The sequence below is a fragment of the Anguilla rostrata genome, chromosome 2, assembly GCF_018555375.3.
Source record: "Anguilla rostrata isolate EN2019 chromosome 2, ASM1855537v3, whole genome shotgun sequence".
In the NCBI taxonomy this organism is placed as follows: domain Eukaryota; kingdom Metazoa; phylum Chordata; class Actinopteri; order Anguilliformes; family Anguillidae; genus Anguilla; species Anguilla rostrata.
Window position 1 is genome coordinate 61,466,714 of NC_057934.1, and position 20,647 is coordinate 61,487,360.

Sequence of the window (20,647 nt, forward strand, 5' to 3'; positions counted from 1 at the left end):
TGTGTCAGAGGTCAAGGGTCAGAGGTCAGAATATAGAGTCATACGCGAGGGGTGACCGGCACAAGGACTGTTCCAACTGCCAGCGGTGAGTTCTGCAGTCCTCTATTGAGCGCACTGATCAAACTGACTGATGACGGGGCCAACAGGAGGCGAGGGGGGAGGGGGAGAGAGCGACAGAGCGGAAGAGAGATGGAGAGATTTCTCTCTCTCTCTGCTCTGTACCTGGGAAAACAGCATCTGAGTCTCCTTTTTACTGTTAGCAAAAATGAATTTAAAAGGCTAATGTACTGGCATTTATGCGTATGTATCACGGGTGCATTTTGTGCCTTCATTAATTTTATAAAGGCTAAAGTGACTTCTGTCATTGCATGGTGTGAAATACTGTACAAATTCCTAATGTGTAAATCTACAGATTTTATGAATCAGGTTCATATGCATTAATTACATTGCCAATTAGAATTAGAACATGTAGCAATGATATTAACTGATGAACAGCGCTGCAACATATTAATATGAAAAAACACTGAGTCCGCACACCATAGCTAATGAAAAATGCTTCCATTTAATAATGAGAACATCGACATTTTGAAACGTCAATATATTGATTGTTTAATGGGAACATTTTTCATTAGCCACAATGTGTGGACTCTGTTTTTTTCCCTATTGATTTGGATTCGCCCTGTACCTGCAACCATACGATATATTGGATGCGTGTATTCTAATTTACACTCACTGGCCACTTTATTAGGTACACCCATCTAGTACTGGTTAAGCACCCCTTTGCTCTCCAGGACAGCCTGAATTCTTCGTGGCATGGATTCAACAAGGTGCTGGAAACATTCCTCAGGGATTTTGGTCCATAGCATCAGAGACTTGATAGCACTGCAGAAATTCTTCAGGCACACGTTCATGCTGCGAACCTCCCTTTCCAACTCATCCCAAAGATCTGGGGAATCTGCTGGCCATTGAAGCAAACTGAAGTGACGGTCACGTTTGTGGAGACAGTTTGAGATGATGTGTGCTTGGTGGCATTATCCTGCTGGAAGTATCCAAGTGCAGACTGGCCATAAAGAGATGCACATGGCCAGCAGCAATATTTAGGTATGCCATGCCATTTTATTTGTGTCGCTGAGCAAGACACCTAACCCCTAATTGCTCCCAACGAGCTGATTGGTACCTTGCATGGCAGCCTTTCACTGTTGGTGTGCGAGTGTGTGTGTGAATGGGTGAGAGGCATTAATTGTAAAGCGCTTTGGATGAAAGGGCTATATAAATGCAGTCCATTATATAAATACAGTCCATTATTTAATGCTCAGTTGGTATTGTGTGTGCCAAGAAAACATTCCCCACATCATTACACCACCACCACTAGCCTGCGTCATTGTCACAAGGCAGTATGGATCCATGGATTTATGCTGTTTATGCCCAATTCTGACCCTTCCTTCTGCATGTTGCTGCAGAAATTGAGAGTCCTCAGTCCGGGTGAAGTTTTTCCTTCTTCAGTCGTTCGGGTTTTCCCACTATAGCCTCATCTTCCTCTTCTTAGCTGACAGGAGCAGCATGGTCTTCTGCTGCTGTAGCCCGTCCACTTCGGGTTCGATGTGCTGTACGTTCAGAGTTGCCCTCCTGCACACCACAACATTTGTGGCCTGTCTGATAGCTTGAAGAAGTCTGCCCCGTTCTCCTCTGACCTCTCAATAAGGTGTTTTTGGCCAAGGAACCGCCACTCCCTGATTGTTCTTCAGCTCTCAATGATTTAACTCGCCCAACCATTTGATTTCACGTTTTTAAAAAAGTCATGAGTTACAGTTGCAGACTGCACATACTGTGTGTATATGCTTGAGAAAAATGTCACACCCCCCACCCCACCCCACCCCATTGTCTGATACAGGAGTCAACCAGCAGTGGTACACACAGCTCTTTAGAAAATTAAACACAAATAACTGGTCGGAGCAAAACCCTGCAACGCAACGGAACGGAGGTGAGGTGTGCGCCCCTGATTTAAAGTATTCCAGTGTGGGGTGGTGTCCCCATTTCATAAAAGCACAAAAACAGCAGAAAACTAGGACTCACAGGAGACTGGCAGATAAATGTGTTTGTGTTTCTCAGAATGAAAGCTGTCAACAGTGTAAGTATGGGGGCAGGGGCTAGGGCTAGGGGGGGGGGGCGTCTGTAGGAAGGAAGAGAGTGAATGAGCAACAGATCGAGAGCTGGAAACATGTCGTTGGTAACATGTACCACACTTTCCAACCCTCTGCCCTACCCAGTATCGGAAGTCGCGAGGCTCTGGGTTTTGGGGTGGGGAGGGGGGTGGGGGGAATAGACACGAATAGGTGGAGAAGTAGCGGAGCAGGCCCCAACGCTAACCACACGGACACACCTGATCCGGTAGGTGGAAGCCTCCTCACACTCAATGGCAACCGCACGCTTCTAACTCTGAACACTCACCTCAGGAAAAAGAAGAAAGAAAAAAAGGCACAGGAACGTTTAACGGTTTTCAAGTGCATTTGCTGATAACGGTTTATATGCCACAGTTTAACCTCCATTCCCGTCAGAGATAATCGGCGAAGATGATACTCGTCCATATACGTTTCTTAAACAGACCTACACAGCACAAGCCACAAATGTGCAACAGCAGTTCTGTTTGTAAGAGCCAAAGTAACCCACTTACAGTATCTGCAATAGAAGCTAGGCTAAAACAATTCCCTCCTGCTCCCACATATTCACATTCGGTATCCAATAGCATCCTTTTACAGGGATTTCAGCCGTTTTCAGGCCATTTCATTCTTTAAGACTTGTGTAGCATTAAGTCTTAAAGAATCGAGGACACAAAGCCTGACAGGTAAACACTGTGGCTATTGTTAGCTCAAAGGAACATTGCCCACACCCACGGAAACATGTTTAAGTCCTGTGATCATGTTGTTGCCATGGAAAGTAAGAAACTGTGTCTGGGTGTGAGGGGTTTACTTTTTATTTCTTTATTCCACAAAAATATATAAAATCTTTAAAATATAACTATGTAAAAAGAAGAAAACAAAAAACAGAACACACACATATAGCAGGTGCAAGGTGACCTAAAACGACCAGTCCAAGACCGTCAGGGGGTTTAGGATTCCGTCAGGCCTGGCCTCCCAGCCGCCCCCCCTAGACGGGCTTTCCATCGAACTCCTGCGGGAGAAGGACAGAAAGCGAAGAGGGAGGAGTAAAAGAGAGGGCGGAAAAGGAGGCAGTGAGAGAGAGAGACAGAGAGAGAGAGTGAGATGGAAAAAACAAAATGTCATCTGATGCACTCGCCAGCCTCGAGCAGCAGCGTGACTCGCTCACGCCCAGCTCCGCTGTTTTCGGTACGGCTGTGAAGAGTAGCCTGGCATTCTACGGGGAACGGTAATCCCCACTCCCCCCTGAACCCCCCCCCCCCCCCCACCCCGCCCTCGCCCATTACGTCTATAGCTTTGTGCATGTTGTTGCTTTGCCTGAACTACATCTTTCTTTTTTTGCGCAGCATAAGTGCACAAGTGCCATCCTGGCAGATCTCCGGCCCGTATATTCCCTCCCTCCTTCCTGAGCGGCTCAGCCGGCAGATGGAAGACGACGGGGAACTGAAAAGGGACGCACCTGCGGCGAAAGGGGATTCTCAGCGCGGAGTAGAGCTCGGGGGTGCTGGGGGTCCGCACACCGCCTTGTCCAGCCCAAGGCGCGATGCCCGACTCCAGGGACGAGGGCGAGTCCGGCCGACAGCTGGAGTAGGTCATGTGATCGGAACCCGAGATGCCTGCGTGAGAGACGTGCACACTCTTACTGAGCGCGTTCAAACGAAGACCACTGATCTGATGACATAACACATCAGAGCAAATGTTGAATGGACATCTACAGCTACAGTAACCCACAGTTCAATTTAATACATTCAGTGAGTTAGGGGTGCAACACAATTGCCCCTGACAAGCTGTACTACGAAATCTTTCTCCACCAGGTGTGTGTTGGATGACCTATGACAAGGCCAAGCTTTAAGCTGATGGAAGCACCACAGACGTAGTTTCTTCTTTTTAAGGCTGCAGCATTTACTAGCATTTACTAACGCCAAATTAAAGGGAGGTGATCAGTGCGCTTATTTGGGAACGGTCATTAAAAACAGATCATTGCAGAAAGTCACAGGACAGTGAATGAGGAACCTGCTCTCACTCAAACTCATTTTAGGGAGAGGCTTTCAGGCTTTGGGGGGAAAAAGAAAAAAAACAAGAGTCACCAAACTCACAGCACCTTTGATTTTCTATGCAAGCCATAAATAACGTTTTACCAACAAAATCAAGCCCCGAGTGATCTGTGCAAAAATAAAAACGTTCAACCCTGATTTTTTCAAATCAAAACTGTAAAATCACCTTGATCTTCAAAGGCCCCCCCGTCTTTCACAGCAATCGTTTTTTTAATTATTAAATATGCTTTAATAATCCTCAGGGAGAAGCCCATAAATATGATGCACAGAAGTTGTAACTTAAAAAAGCAGGACCTGATGTAGCAGAGGAGGAAGCCTTGCTTCACACGCGTTTTCTGCATGCGCTGCATTCAGATACTTTAAAAACACTCTTTCTTGTGCCTTTGTCTCTGTGACCAAGAAGGACCCAGCAGCCTGTCGTGACAGGGAACACTCAAATTGTTTAATAAACAAGGGAAAGAAACAAGATCTACCCCACGTCAGCAAAGGACAATGACTCAAGCTAAACTATAAGCTACCTACAACCCACAATACTTGGCTCTTCACAAATAATGGAATGGGTGACAGAAAAGTGGTGCATTGGTAGTGAACAAAGGAATGTAAGAAGATCATTAACATTTTGTAAATTAATTGTAATGACCACTATAGATCAAAGAACCATACAATATAGACTTAAGTATGGACTACAAAAGTAAATAAAAGAAGCCTAATGATATCAATTGAATCGATTTTAAAAAGGTGATTTGCAATACAAGCTTCAGCATTATGAGCGTATGGGGGTGTCCTCAGGGACAGGGAGCAGATCAGGACGCAGAGCTGAAGAGTCTTAATGCTTTACAGCAGTGACTTCCAAACCCTCTCCTCGGTCACCCCCCAGCCTGATACAGGTATGCGAGGTGTGTGATCCAGGTATTTCAGGTGTTCCGTCACACGCACACCTGATACAACTAATCAAGGGCTTGAACAGTTACATCAGAGCCCTGTTTTACAAAACAGGATTACCATGTTAAACTGGATGACTGCACTGAGCAGAACCCTGAACCCTGAATCTGGAACATGGACTGAAGTTAAAAAAAAAAAAAAAAAAAAAGAGAGCCGTTTCCGTTTCCAGTTACGCAGCTAACATAGTAATCTCACTTTGCGATACAAGGCACAGGTGGGCTTGAGGTAGAGCACATCAAATGCCTGGATCTGGCTGGGGATGCCCGAGGAAATGTTTGGAAACCACTGCTTTACAGGACCAATAACTGACAAAAAGCACCGAGGAAGAGATCCTGACATCACATGTAAGACATCGGGGCGGAGGTTCATTCAAAGCTTGGGGGCAGGGGGGTGGGGGAGGGTGGCAACCTTTCTTAAAAAGCAAAATGAAACTGAGCAGCACAATGACACGAGAGAGGAAATTTCAAGGCACGGCGATTAAAAAAGGTTTAACGACTGGCTCTAGCTCAGCATACCCCTTTCAGGCAAAAATGCAACTTAAGTCCCAAACAAGCTCTAAAATGTAACTAAATTTAAGAGTTCAGGACAACACGCATTACCAAATTTGTGTACATTATCCACTGGTGAAAAAGCCTCTGAAATGCATCAGCTTTGACTCAGTAAATTAGCTACAGTTTCTGTCCTGAACGTGGTTTTATTTAGCACAGTTATACTTGGGAATGCACCTTTTATTGCACGATAAGACATGTTGTTCCCGTGAGAAGCTATAAATATTAGAGCTTCATTAGTTCTTGAACTTGTAGTTTATTTTTTTTATATAAACATACACACACACACAAACATACACACACACACATGTGATTGCACCCACACACAAACCACAAACAGTCACACATGCCAGAATGTATGCGTGGGAGGTACTGGCAGTGATGACCCCCCACCGTGTGTGTGTGTGTGTGTGTGTGTGCGCGCGCGACGGTGACTCACTCAGTGCGCTGCTGTCTCTTCTGCTGCGTGACGATGGTAAAAGAGGGGAGTGACACAGGAACTGCTGTCGCAGGAGCGAGGCCTTCTGCTGCTCAAACTGACGGCGCTACACACACACACACACACACACACTGGGGTTCACTAATAGAAACAATCCATTCAAAAAGATAAATGCCTGCTAGGTGCACAAACGCATAAGGCAGGGATCATCAACTCTGGCCCTCGAATCCAAATCCATCCCTGGTTTTCTTTTCTCCCGGGTAATTAGTGCTACTGATTGGCCAGACGGTCTTCACATCTGACTCCCAGGCAAAGGGAGGGTGGAAAACCAGCAGTTCTCGGCCCTTGAGGACCGCGAGTTGCTGATCCCTGGCATAAGGTGAGATGAACAGCAAGACGACAGGACACAGCACCAGTGTGGCTCCGGACATAAAGCAGACTTGAGTCTCACACTTCCCGGCAAACGGCCTCTCTCTCACAGAGCGGCCGCAGTCCACCTCCTCACCTCGTGGCCCAGTCTGATAGCAGCCTCCGTGAACGCCTGCCTCTCCCTCTGGAAGCTCCGCCTTTGGCTCTCAAACTCCACCCTCTTGGCCTGAAGCCTCTCCCACTCTTCTAAATAGTAGGAATCGGCAAGGGAATGTGGAAGAGGGGCACCGACATTGTCCTAGTAACAAAAGGGGGAGAAAGGGAGTGGGGGGGGGGGGGGTATGGGGAGACGACACATAATAGTAACATACTCAGTGTCAACTGCCACACAATGAGATAATGATACAATATATTAGGTACAGTGGCAGGTGTACACTGTGTGATGAAGTGGAACTGTGCCAAGGGATGGCTGTACTACTGAGCCATGCAGCAGACAGCAACTCCACCTGCAGAAGCTGCTGCTGCAGCCTGACCAGCTGCTTGCTTTTCTCCAGGTCTGTCTCCAGCTGAGCCAGTAGCTTCTCTTGGTCCGTTCCCAAGGTGACTGAGGAAAAGCCTTTACCCAATGGACACAGACGAAAAGAGCAAGTCAGTCCTCAGTATCAGTATGCACTATAGCCATTGGTTCTCTCTCAAAGATGTCCAGGGCAGGCTGTGTGCGCTTACCTTCAGAGATGAACTCCGCAAGTCTCTTCTGCACCTTGTTCCACCCTTGCACAATGCCCCCAGTCACATGATCACCCAACGCTTCCTCTGATTGGATGAGCCTCTTGCAGTCAGGCCCTTGACTCCCAGCCACCATACAGTCTTGCAGAGTCTGAAGTAATCAGTGGATCACAGCAGGTTATAGTACTCATTACTGGTTAATGGACTAGTTGAATTTCCAATACTTATATGTAATAGTAATTCTATGATCAATGACAAACTGTTAAGCAAACTGGACTTGTGGGCTGTTTAAACTGAGCCCTTTAAAGCTATAGCATCCTCCATTTTGTTTAAATGAAGTCTCCGGCGGGTTCTCACCCTCTCCATGTCCGCCCGCAGCGAGCAGAGCAGAGTGGTGAGGCACTGCCTCAGCTGCATTGCCTCCCTCAGCTCCACCTCCCGCCTCTCCAGCATCAACTTGAACACCTCCTCCTCCCTCCTACAGGGGGCGACAGAGAGCACGCTGCAGTGCGCATGCCGGAGGAGGATCGACTGACTGACTGACAGACAGACAGACAGACAGACAGACCGGCTGACTGACTACAGGCATCAGTTAAAACCAGGTGGCAAGCAGATCTGCCGATCTTTAGCTCGTCTGTTCAGGCTGACAGTGGAGATGGACTGAGAGGCCAAAACACCCACACATCATGGAGATAAATGGATCTGCAGTTTCAGAGCCAAACAAATGGCCATAAACAGTTTGAAGGCTCTCTCACACACACTCTCTCTCTCTCACACACACACACACACACACACTGAGATACATCAGGCCTGACAAGAGTCATTTATCCCAAACTCCAATTACAAACTGCACTAGTTCAATAATCCATATGGCAGCGAGCACAAAACCGTGTCGGTTTGAAGAGTGTGCCCGTGGCTCAGTCTCTGCAGCCCTGAATGCCCTGAAATGATGTCATACCTTCCGTTTGCTCTCATTCTGGAGGGGGTGTCCTTCCCAGGTGTCCTTGGCAGGGCGTTCAAAATGTCAATCGCTGCAGGTGACACAGGGTCAGGGGCGGAGACTAAAATGACTTTTACATTTTTTTAGTTTTAAGAAGTATTATACTTTCTGGGTTATTAAGTGCCGTGGGACAACCAGGCTGCAAATTTGGATAGTCCAGGGGTGAACAACACGGGGCCGATCCATTTCAGGATTTTGTGCCAACTTGTGCTCTTAATTATTTAGTCATATCTTCATCTGAAATTTGTATAAGCACCAGCTACAGCCAAATACTGCAGATGTATCCTAAAGATTTGACTACTATAGAACCAGCGTTGTGTATAGCTGTTGCTTGCGATTTACATTCTAGAATGATGGACATAAGAAGATACACACCCCAGTTTATGGATTGGTGGCCCGTCTGCTCCTTTGTAGAGCAAGGCTCTGCAGCCCCAGTCATGAGAAACAGGCTCTGCTGCTGCGCTTGGCAACTCAGAACTCAGTAGCTCAAGCAAAGTAATTGATTACGGTCAACTTACTTCACCTGGTTTCTTGGGTCAGCATTGATTGCTGATTTTGAAGTAAAAGCAGTAAAAAAAAAAAAAAAAAAAAAACCTGGATGAGCCCTGAGACCGTAAAATAGTCAGCATTTAAAAGGGAGGCGCATTCAATTGAATTTCGGTTCCCCAATGTGTACACAGAGCTGGTGTCTGCCAATCAAATGGATTTTGACAGACACCAGTGTTAAGAAAAGGCAAGCAATTGTGCGGTTTATTTATAACTGAATGGCTGGCACTTTGCTAGCATATTTTTGCGCCGGGTGCTGCAACCAGGGTTCCCTCGAAAATCTCCGACTCGCCAGGGAAAATAATAAAATAGAATATCATTTTTTAAAAATTAAACAACCCTGTCCCTCTTCCCTTCAAAATGTCTGAGCACTTCTGTAATATTCCCCCCCCCCCTTTCCTTTGTGAATGAGTGACTTTGGCTCGGTGTCTCCCCCTGCTGGTCAGAGCGGTGTCTCACAGGATCTCCGGCCCCGGTGTCCGTCCGCCAGCTGTCCCAGTCTCTCCTTCAGCCGCATGGCCTGCTGCTCCCGGCGCCGCAGGTCCACCGCCTGCTGCGTGCTGCGGGACTGCAGCCGCATGCACTGGGGGGGGCAGCGTTTATCAAAGGGGGTAACATCTCCTCACACATCTCTGAATCTCTCTAAAATCTTCACCCCTGCCTTCCCACTAACCGCAATACTACCCTCATTACACATCACATATATCCACTCCACATCACACATAATTCCCACCCACACCAAAATCTCTCTCTCATACACCGTGCGCGCACGCACACACACACGCACACACACGCATGCGCGCACACGCACACACACGCACGCACGCACACACACCTTCTCGCGCTCGTGTCTCAGTGTGTCCTGCAGTCTGCCGATGTGCCGCTCGCTCTCAGCCAGCTGCTCCTGGGAGAGGAGACATGCACCTCAGGTTTACCGCGCAGGTACATCAGACCGAGCCTCTCGCACACACCGACCGGTCCCTGTACTCCACCTGCAGCACACGGGACCGGAGGAGATTACCCCTTGTGTCATGTGATGCGCCTGTGGTGTGAGTATGCATGCATTGTAGATAGCATGAGCTTATCAGATGACCCTATAATGATGTTGCTCATTCATTACATTATGAGCATTAAGCTAAACACTAAGACCACTAAGAGCGACTAACAACTTTTTTTTTGGCATTTTACATTTCAGGTCCAGCACCTGGCCCAAAGGTACAACCGCAGTTTCCTGCCTGGGAATCAAACCGACAACCTTTAGGTTTCAAGCCCAGAGCCTAGAGACTAAAATGTCCAAAAATATCTGCATGAGAAGGCAGCAAGGGGTAACCACATATACCAAAAGGACCTGTACGTTAAGATGGGTCCCCCAATTGAATCAGCTCTCAGACGTTTCTTCGCCCACCTAGGGAGTTTTGCCTTGCCACTGTCACACAAGGCTCGCTTTCGTGGGGGTTTTCCAAAAGAGTATGCTGTGAAGTGCATTACGACAAATGTTTTGCAAAACAAGCTCTAAATAAAATTAATTTGATTTTGACTTGAAGGAGAAGTCTTGGAATGCCACCGCACCCAACTACATGGATTCCAATTAAAACATAAACAACAAAGAGAGCAAAACCATCAAAGGACACAGTCAGCCTCCTGCTCCCTTTTTTGTGGTCTTTCTTCTCAAAAAGAGAATTCCTTACCAACACCAAACACACCAGCCTAAATACAATCAACATTTGTCCTTAACGTTGACTTCCAACTGAAATATGCATTTTGTTTGATACATAATTTGGTTCTGAGTCCTAGCAAGCACTGAAACCATCCTGCCAAACCGAGTTTGTGAAGAGTAAGTGTAACACTTGCGTCTGCCTATCGTCTGAATACAGGCCACTGCCTTTACGGTTAATTCGACGTACGGTACCCTCAGCGAACTGGCCCTCCCCCGCTCCCTCCCCCTCGGCTCCTTCCTGCCCGTCCAGCTGGTGGCGCTGCAGGAGACGTCGCTGTGGGCGGGGCTGGGCTGTGGGGTCACGGTGAAGGTGCGTTGGGCCTCTGTTTGGAGGGGAGGGGGGGGGTGTGGTGGGTTAGTGCGGGAATGGAAATTTGTCACTGTGCACAATTTCCTTATGTTCCCCTTGGGACATATAAAAGTTCTATTCATCAAGTTTCATCAAGGAGAGAGGATGAAGAGACTCACGAAAACTTGAGAAAAGAAAAACATGTATTTAAATAGCATTTTTGTCCCTTACAAATGAAGATCTTAACAGATACGTTGCACTTAAAAAAAAAAATAAGCGCAACATTTCTTTCAGAAATCCCCAAAACACAATTTAAATACTTAACAGATTGCATGTGTGTCCCTTGAACTTTTGTTTCAACTACCGTTTCTCCTCTGCAACTGTGACGGAGACATTTCATGTCCGCGAAGGTTTTTCTACATATCAAGACAAGAGTTACCAGCGCACAATTCTGATGCTCGACAGCACTGCCCAGCACATTTCACTACAGATGAAGATCTAAAGATTGCCTGCTACGCCAGTATGGGGATGTAGTGGATGTGCTCGATTCAAACGGACAGGTCTGAAACTATCAAGCGCCTAAACGTAGAAACTATCAAGTGCCATCCCGCCTAAGCGTGGACGAGCGATGTGCTCTGCCCATCAGCTTCCTTTTCCTGTGAGACTCGGCAGTCAGCGGTCACACACATGCACGCGCACACACACACACACACACACACACACGCACGCGCGCTTATCTCACGAGTCCAGGCTTCCTCAACCCTGCTCACCAAAAGAAGCTACGAGGGTCGCTCACCATGTGGACCAGAGGTGTCAAACTGACTTCCCCGGGGGCCGCAGTGTCTGCAGGGTTGGTTTTCGCGGTTTCCTTTCAACCACCCGCCAAATAAAGGCCTTGAGAACAAGGTGTGTGGATATCTGAGCCAAATCAAGGACTTAAACGAACCACTGGTGCCACATTGAAAACCGGTAGACGCTGCGGCCCTCCGGGGTTTGACACCTGTGGTGCGGGCTGAAGCGTGCACTGCGTTTTTTAGTGTGGACACGGCAGCCATTACCTGGACACACCAGAAACCTCCCCCTGGTCAGCGGCTGCCTCTGTCGCACCCTGGGCCTCTGCAGGTGGGCCATCCCTGTTCAGACTGGAACACGATTACAAAACTTTCCAGACGGTTTCCAATAAGAAACCATCTAGTGACCTCTCCATGGAAAGCATTAGTTTATTGGAACTGAAACAAGCATGCGGAGACTCCCAAGACCAGGTCTGAAAACCCTGGTCTGCAGCAAGGGGTCAACATAGGATGTACTCCTCTCTGAGAAACGTGTATCCAAGGCTCTCTTAGCACAGCCATTTTGAAATGACCAGGGGCCTGTGTCACAAAGCAGGATTATGGAGTTGGATGACTGCACAGAGTAAAACCCGGAACCCGGACTGAAGTAATCAGAGCTGTTCCGGGTTTTACTCTGGGCACTTAGCCAGCTCAGTAAACCTGCTTCGTGACACAGGCCTGAGGTGACCAATCAAATCTGATTATTTATTTATTTATTTATTTTTGCAGCCAGGAAATGTGTCCCAACCCAATATTATATGTCATTCATATTTCTGCTCAATGCGCTCATACACACTTCAGGCACAAAATCCATGCAACGCCTAATAGGCAATAAATGACAACGTCAAAAAGAGTGAACTAGACAAAGAATAAACCACTACCAAAAGCCTAAAAATGCCAACATTAAAAGATAAAGCCGTTGACGAGGAAATTTACAGCAAAGATCAAAGTAAAGGTTAAAAAAGGACACCAGATATTACCTGAATATATCTCGTGTACGTTTTTGCAGGTAATGTGAACCACACCTCACAAAGCTACGAAGGACAGTCCTGCACAGATTACAGGGTTCTTCCTGGGAAGGGTGAGTGCATGCACTAAACCCAGGTGTAAAAATTTAAATTAATTGCTTCATTGGCAACTGAGTGATTTCAACCAATTTTAGCATTTATGTGGAGAGAAAATCGTTTGAATTGTTTCGAGCCTCCCCACAGTAAGGTAACACAGTAAGGCAATGTTTGAACCCAGAGAGAACTTCCTCACCAGGAATGTCTTTGAAAACCTTCATGAAAAGCTTCATGAGAACCTTACTGGTGAAATTTGTAAGGATTATCTGAGATAACTATGTACTGCCAGGAGGAGCATTAGAAGTGTATAGTCTTATTTGGTAAAGGCCAGTGTCGGCGCAAGTTTTAGCCCAGGACTACAACATCTGATTCTACTTGACTGAATACCATGATTAGTTAATTAATCAGATGTCATAGTGCGGAGCTAAAACAAAGACCTGCACAAACACTGGCCTTTTTGAGTACGATTAGACACCCCGTCTATATTAAATCAAAATTTTTTCCTTCACTTCGATTCACAATTAATTGCAAGTGTTATGTTTTATCTGTGAGATAATTTTGGCAATTGCTGAACTTCCCACAATGTGTTTGTAAATAGATTAAAACCTGAATTTAATTCTGTGATAAAGTCAAAGAAACATGTAGACTGAATCCTGGCCACTGTCTGTTAGCCACTTGCCTCTTGCTTTCCAAACCAATCATGTGCCAGTTGATTAAGAACCTTTTGAATTTGAATGAGAAACACCTGCTATGTGCTCAGTGAACTAAGTGATTGCTTTTGACTGCTCAGCTTCTGTTCATATCGTATGCCAGTAGAATGTTCAACAGGCAGAATGTTCTGTTACATTTTGAACATTCTATCTATTTAACAAAGGAGTTCACTCGCATTGGTTTTTGTGTTTTGCAACCCTATTTCAATGCTTTTTGGACGTGTCATAGGGCCTGGAACATTAGCTATAAGGTTGGTGGTGGTTTAACTTAAGGTGAGTTAGTGGCCTGTTCAGCATGTTGTCCTGCCTCTTGCCCAATGCACACTGGGAGAGGCTCCAGCACCCCCCATGACCCCGTCGAGGATAAGCGGGTATAGACAATGGATGGATGGACAGTATCACACGTGCCAAAATACTGTAAAACACTGTGCCATTCACCAGTGTAGTTGCCACGACCCGGTCCTGGGCACAGAAAGGGAACAGTTGGCATGCTAAGTCAGTGGTACCAACCTCCCAAACTGGCATAGGGGGTCACCTCCACCTCCATTCACCGAAGCCAGGGTCTCCTGCACCCCGTTGATTGGTTGCCTGTTTCCACTGACCAGCTCCTGAAAGCCATGTTAAAAATGTTAGACGGTCAGGTATTTGTGGAGATGTTCGGGTATGCCTGGTGTTTCCTCGCAAAGAGCAAATAGTTATAGATCCGAATCCGAATAGTTTTAGTTACTTCGTCGCACGAATGCTGGAAGAAAAACAAAACATTTCCATGGATTAAAGATTATATTCATTTCCTAATATATTTTCAGCAAAGCCCTTTAGGACTTCCCGTTCTCCCCATTCTTATCAAGATATAAGAATGAGCGAGTGTATTTCCTTAAATGTGATACAGGGAAGTGGTAGCTACTAACATGGCAAAGCCTCTTATTTTCCAGTATACCTTAGGGCGTTAACAGTTGCAGATCCCGTTATTCGTGTCCGGGATATTTGAATTGTCAGTTTATTATAATTACCTACGCACCGAGGGGAAACCCAGCACACTAATAGGTGTTTGTTCACCTGGCTCTTACTGTGAACCCAGGACTTAGTTCAGCCGCGCGATCAAAACTAATTACACGGGAAAGGTGAGACCGGAATTACGCATCAGGCGTGTATATACGTTTCCCTTGAACAATGGTGAAAATGCTTTCTGAAACCTGAGCCTTATGTTTCGAAAGTGGGCCTTATACGAACACATACAAATTGTGCATTTTACCGCTGCTTTAGTTTCGCTTGTAACCGACTGCTGCTACCACGCGGACGGCATACCAAGCTTCCGCCCCTGACCACCACGGGGTCATATTTTCATGCATTTAAACTAATCGGCTACGAATCTAGAAATAAACTATGTGAGGTGAATGTCGTTCCTAATCATTCATATTGGCGGGTGTGTCTTATTTCAGGTAGCCTAACGCCCAGAGCATATGAAATGGTGTTATTAGGCTATCACCTGTCTATTATTAGCCTATTCACGGCTGCAATTTTGTCTTTAGGGTCCTGTCTTGTGTGTTATGGCGACCTCAGAAGACCTTGAGTTCGAAGGTGTGTTTAAATGGTGTTTTTATTTTATTTTCAAGAAATTTATCTCCCAATATCCGCTAGCGTCTGTTTCGATACAAATTATGGAAACGTAGGCTACTTAATACCGATTAGGCCTAAGAACTTTACAAGTCTGTCCCTAAACATTTTAGCAGCTTTACAATACCCAGCATTGCTTTGTGACTTACATGTCACTGTAGAATAATGCTGGTAGCTGGGCGTGTCACTAAGGTTGCTGGTTCGATTCCCAGTTAGGACACTGCTGTGTGCTATTTAAACTGGTGCAATGTACATAAACTGAACTGCTTCAGCATATGCCCAGCTGTATATACTGCAATGCAGTGATTCCCAACCTCCATCCTGTATGCTGGTTTTTGTTCCAACCAGTTTCAATCTCAAAATTTTAACATGCGATTAATAATTTCTAAATTACGTGCTTTTCATGTTTTGTGGGATTATTTATCCTCTTAAACTGTGTTATGTCAGAAATAGCAGAGCAGGATATCATGTTTACGAAGAATTTTGTTTGGGGTAGTTGGGACTAGAATTACAAACCGTGTAAAGGGAAACTCCCTATTGGATGGACTATTTAGCCCATTGCATCAACTGTCTCCCATTTTCACCTCTGTGCTCTTGTGTTCTTTCACTTCACATCAAATAATTTCATTCCTTCCCTCCTCCCTCTCTCTCTTCATATGCCCTCCCTGCAAACCTTACTATTTTTTCTCCTCTCCTTTCCCCCCACTTTGCTTCTCTTTTCCTCCTGTTCTCTCCTTCCTCTCCTGTAGATTTTCAGGACGTTTCAGACCTGCTGACTGTTTCTCTTGATGCCCCTGACCTCAGCGTTTCCAGTTGTAATACTGGACACACTGAGGAGGGGGGCGTGGCTTTTGCACTGGACCTATCAGAAGACGATGACCAGGAGGAGAAGTCAAAGGTCACATGCTGCTCTTAACAAAATATCTATTTTTACATCTTTTGGTCCATTTTATTTGGACTTCACTGCAGTGTTTACCAGAAAAAAGGTACTGCTACCAGCCAATATTTTATTTCTATAGCTTCTATTTAAAGTGCAAAAGCAGGAAGTATCAAAGGAGATACTACTTTACACCAGGACAGCGAGTGGAGGATGGGCCTCCCCCTATAACCAGGTTCCTAACCAGGGTTCCTTCCAATTGGGGAGTTTTTTCTCACCACTGGGAGTTGTTTTTTTGTTGTTGCTTTTTTCAGCTACTCTATAAAAGGTCTTTCTGACAGTTTTCTGTAAAAAGTGCTTCACAAATAAAACCTGATCGATTTGATTTGAGGGTGATCAGGCTGTGTCAGGTACATAGAGTCACTGGGGATTGAAGGAGGCTGTTTACTTATGGACAGTGAAAGATATGGCCATCTGAAATCTGGAGAGCATCCAGAAAGATTTCCCGTCTTGATTAATGTGCCGTCTGTTGTATGCATCCCAAACAGCTCCTGGGAGAAGAGAATGAACGTGGCAGCATGTGGACCTTTGAGTACTGCCAGTCTTTCTTCAATGTGGATACAGTACAGGTGCAGACACACACACACACACACGGATACAGTACAGGTACACACACACACACGTGGATACAGTACAAGTACACACACACACACACACGTGGATACAGTACAGGTGCACACACTCACGTGGATACAGTACAGGTACACACACACACACGTGGATACAGGACAGGTATACACACACACGTGCAAACAGCACTGCTACACACACACAATGTGGATACGGTACAGGTACACACACATACACACGTGGATACAGTACAGGTACACACACACACACACACACATATGGATACAGTACAGGTACACACACACACACGTGCATTTTCCAGGGTTCCTACTGGTGTAACACTGGTTATGTCTGCAGGTCCTGGACCGCATCAGAGGGTCTCTGATACCTCTGCCAGGACGGAACTTTGTCAGACACCATCTCCATAGCAACCCTGATTTGTATGGTAAAGAAAATGTTCAGTAAACGGTCTAAAAAATGAAAAAAGACAATTATCGTGATATTTATATGTTATATTGAATTGTTATACGATTAGCTCTAACCAACATTTTGGATATACGCGTCTCTTTACTTCCCAAATACTAAATGTAACCCCACCCCCACCCCCACCCCCACCCAAATCTGCTCATTCAGGACCCCTGTGGATTTGTGTGACGCTGGCCTTCTCTCTGTCCATCGGCGGGAACCTCTCCACCTTCCTGACTCTTAAGGGTGACCCCAAGTACCACTACAGGCCGCAGTTCCATACTGGTGAGGCAGAGGGCGCTGCCCTCTCCTGTCGTATATATCGCCGAAGGCAGCGATGGCTTTTGGGAGATTGAGTTGTTAGGGCTGTACCTTCAGCTCTTTCTAAACTGCGGTTTTACATTATCTATGCTCAAGTCCAAATGTGTCCATCCAGTCCCTTTTTAAAGCACCAGCCACCTGTGACGTGTGTGTGTGTCTCCAAGCTGCTTTGGAGTTAATTTGTATGTTCATGTACTGGAGCACAAACCCACTGAATGCCCCTACACCAGCCACCGCAAAGCCAGCAGATCATCAGAAACTTCACAAATCAAAAACATGCTTCATTGCAGACCAAAAAAAAATCTATGTTATAAACCGAAGCTAAAATATCAAAGCCCCTCCACCCAAGTAAACTATGCCTTGAATAGTGATAGATTTTCTGTCAGTGTCGTTAAGTGATACACTCTGTCCTGTCACTGGCTGTATCAGTGTGACCTCTGTCCCTCTGTCTGTGTCTGTAATAATCTCTCCATGTCAGTGTCTGTAGCAGTGACCTCTCTCCCTGTCAGTGTCAGTAGCAGCGGTGTCAGTGTTCCTCTATGCGCTGCTGGTGCCTGTGTGTGTGTGGGGGTTCCTGAAATGGCGGCAGGGGACGGAGAGGCACATCCGAGGCTACTCGTACCTGGAGACCGTGTGCGTGTACGGCTACTCGCTGTTTATCTACATCCCCACCTCGGTGAGCCTGTCTCTCACACACACGCACGCACGCACACACACACAGTCACGGTGGTCCACAGCAGTACTGCAGTAATTTTACATCAGGATGTGAGTAATGTCTGAATGATGACCCCCCCCCCCCACCGCCAGGTGCTCTGGATCATCCCCATCCCATGGCTCCGTTGGGTTTCCATCCTGGTTGCCGTGGCGATATCCGGCTCGGTGCTGGTCATCACCTTCTGGCCTGTCGTTCGTGATGACAGGAAGGCGGCCGTGGCAGTCGCCGTGGCAGCCATCGTCCTGCTGCATGCTCTACTGGCCATTGGCTGTGAGGTTGGGGCCCTAAACACAATTCACCATAGCAACAGCTTAAAGAAAGAAAAAAAAAACCCTGCTCAACCAATGGGTAGTATCTATCGCCAAGCATAAAGAGCACCTGGGGGCCTTCAGAATCTGGTCCAAATCTGGTCCGTGCCAGTGCTGAACTGGGCGAGGGACGCCAGACCGGCTGTAGCACCGCCAAAAGCAGGCGGTAAACCCTGCCTCAGGGCTCAACAGTGACACCTCTGGTCAAACAAGCTGCTGCAAGTCTGCCAGCCGCACTGTCCTCTAAGCCTTAGCTGCAGGCAGATTAGGTGGTGTACTGCAGGGAGGGAAAGCCCGCCGTCAGCTGACTGCTCACGCAGCCTTGCTAAAGGAACAGGACGCTATACAGTCAAGGGACAGGTCTGCCTAAGCCGTTTTAATAATTGGTTAGAAAAACAAAAAGATGGTTTAACATTCTTTGTACCTGGAGTTTGTTTCTACTCATCATCTCTGTATCTCTCAGCTCTACTTCTTTCAGACGGCAGTGCCCACAGTGGCTCCCAGACCAACGCCCCCTTCCTCCAACAACACAACCCCGCTGACCGTCACCTCCACCACCAAGAGAACCTGACAGACGGACGGAGAGAGGACAGGAGGAACGCACGGGGAGATGGACAGCGCAGCAGGAAGAATTCGTTTTTAGAAGTCGGACTAAAATTGCTTCTGCCAACAAGCTTTTTTATTCTGGTCGAAAGCGCAGAAAAAAAAAACCCGAAGGAATAAATGTTCGCTGTTGTGCATTCCTGATGAACGCGTAGTCTACAGCAACCTCGGTCTCGGCAGGATTACCTGGACCTGCTCCATTACTGGGTCTTGGTGGCATCCATCTTGTTTGCCATTGGTGGTTTGTTTTCCTATTACCACCGTATAACATGTTAGATGTATATTAAATATAAAAGTCGGGACGATGGGACACTTGTGGCCACTGTTTGTCCTTTGGTGCGACGTGGGCTTGGGTGTGTGGTTTTTTGCAAAATTTGTTTTCCGCCTTGAAGTCTGAGGATGAGCTCTAAGAAGCATTGAAGTCTTATAGTCAGCCCAATGCCAAATATCTGGGAAAATTCAGTGAGAACAGGAAGAACATTTCCATTAGCCCCAAAGGCTCCCAGTTTCAGGTTGGAAATTTTTTTTCCAAGGTCTACTTTGAATCTGCAAATCCTTTTGGAAGGTTTTACGACTACTAAAAAAAAAAACGGTTTGCTTTAAGCAGCAGATGAGTCTCGGGATGTGGTTCTTCTCTTCCATACATACCAGGGGAGCCGCTTGGGTTGAGGCCAAAAGCGAATACTGGGTATGCACCGTTCAGAAACCTCAACCAACCTTCCAACATTTTTAATCGCTTTCACGAAGCAACACTTACCCTTAGATTTTTTTTTAAACCCGACATTTTTAGCTGGATTGGCAGGTGGTGTGAAGTTTCAGCTGAAGTCAGGGTGGATTTGTATCGGTTTGTGTGCGAGATGTCTCGCAGTGAGACTGGCGAAGGGTAATTCCAGGGAAGCGAAGCCCGACTCGATGAGAGGCAGTCGTTCGGCCGGCGATCGCTGAAATGAACACTCGAGTGGCCACTTGAGCCCGAATGGCCGCTTTCCGAAGGCGGAGCGGCTCCTCGAGTGCAGCTAAACAGCCCTTAAACAGCCCTGAGCAGCACGCGTTAGCACGCTAGGTTAATTGAGGTCAACTGGTCTGGGACTAGGAGGCAGTCTCAACTCAGCGGTGGGGGGCTTGGAGGGGTTGCCTGGGGTCTCCCGGACGGCTAGCCGTCTGCTCCAAGTCTGGGTGAGACGCGTTGAGCGGGCACGTCAGCACTGGCCCTCGTGCGCGTTTGGGGAGGTCCGCACACCAAACCCCACTGATGCCAGCCTGGCTCGCTTCCCTCAAAAGGAAGCCCCGGGTTCCGTAAACAAAACTCTCATTCTGCAAAGGTTTTTCCTCAAAACCAGCCAGGGCCCCCGATGCCCCGTTCTGTCGAGCGCTCCTCAAACCTGTGAGGGTCTGTGACCCACGACTCGCACCCGACCAGAGCTAAGAGCCCTGAGACGTTGTGAGATATATCTCTGGTGAACACTTACCTGCATTTTGGTCTTTATTGCCAAAATCGGTAGCAGTGACTGCCAAACAAAACCATGAAAGGGGCTTTTTACCCAGAGCTCGCTCTCTCTCTCTCTCTCTGGTTGGTTCGAGCTTGAGACGGCAACACTGCCGCCCTGCTGGACAGAACACACTGGCATAGACCGAGCTGTTCTCCAACCTCAGAACGTGGCGTCGAAATTGTTGCAACCTTGGGTCAAAAGACTATTTTCAGTGGAATTTGTATGCTCTGGAAG

At 46.9% G+C, this 20,647-nt stretch overlaps 2 protein-coding genes across 15 annotated transcripts; one reads left to right on the forward strand and one right to left on the reverse strand.

Moving 5' to 3' along the window:
- Positions 1-2,953: 2,953 nt before the first annotated feature.
- On the reverse strand, positions 2,954-13,010 carry si:ch211-286b5.4 (afadin- and alpha-actinin-binding protein). 7 transcript variants are annotated; one of them, XM_064323620.1, is made up of 14 exons: positions 12,877-12,895; positions 12,597-12,710; positions 11,845-11,919; positions 10,669-10,820; positions 9,616-9,684; positions 9,240-9,363; positions 8,193-8,265; positions 7,592-7,712; positions 7,235-7,385; positions 7,015-7,124; positions 6,645-6,806; positions 6,140-6,245; positions 3,616-3,772; positions 2,954-3,168 (listed from the first exon to the last, which is right to left on the reverse strand). In XM_064323620.1, exons 3-14 carry the CDS (start codon positions 11,915-11,917, stop codon positions 3,075-3,077), a joined length of 1,392 nt encoding a protein of 463 aa, XP_064179690.1. In that variant the 5' UTR covers positions 11,918-11,919; positions 12,597-12,710; positions 12,877-12,895; the 3' UTR covers positions 2,954-3,074. The 7 variants fall into 7 exon arrangements, with proteins under 7 accessions (XP_064179690.1, XP_064179692.1, XP_064179688.1 ...); XM_064323622.1 differs by having other exon boundaries at positions 10,690-10,820; positions 11,845-11,928; XM_064323618.1 differs by having other exon boundaries at positions 11,845-11,928.
- A 471-nt stretch (positions 13,011-13,481) lies between these two features.
- LOC135248727 (protein YIPF2-like) lies at positions 13,482-19,233 on the forward strand. 8 transcript variants are annotated; one of them, XM_064323632.1, is made up of 10 exons: positions 14,099-14,511; positions 14,654-14,775; positions 14,920-14,968; positions 15,754-15,902; positions 16,430-16,510; positions 16,869-16,956; positions 17,145-17,261; positions 17,807-17,973; positions 18,105-18,282; positions 18,784-19,233. In XM_064323632.1, exons 3-10 carry the CDS (start codon positions 14,938-14,940, stop codon positions 19,041-19,043), a joined length of 1,071 nt encoding a protein of 356 aa, XP_064179702.1. In that variant the 5' UTR covers positions 14,099-14,511; positions 14,654-14,775; positions 14,920-14,937; the 3' UTR covers positions 19,044-19,233. The 8 variants fall into 8 exon arrangements, with proteins under 8 accessions (XP_064179695.1, XP_064179699.1, XP_064179704.1 ...); XM_064323625.1 differs by lacking the exons at positions 14,099-14,511; positions 14,654-14,775 and adding an exon at positions 13,482-13,641; XM_064323629.1 differs by lacking the exons at positions 14,099-14,511; positions 14,654-14,775 and adding an exon at positions 13,484-13,641 and having other exon boundaries at positions 18,105-18,287; positions 18,784-19,024.
- Positions 19,234-20,647: the final 1,414 nt, after the last annotated feature.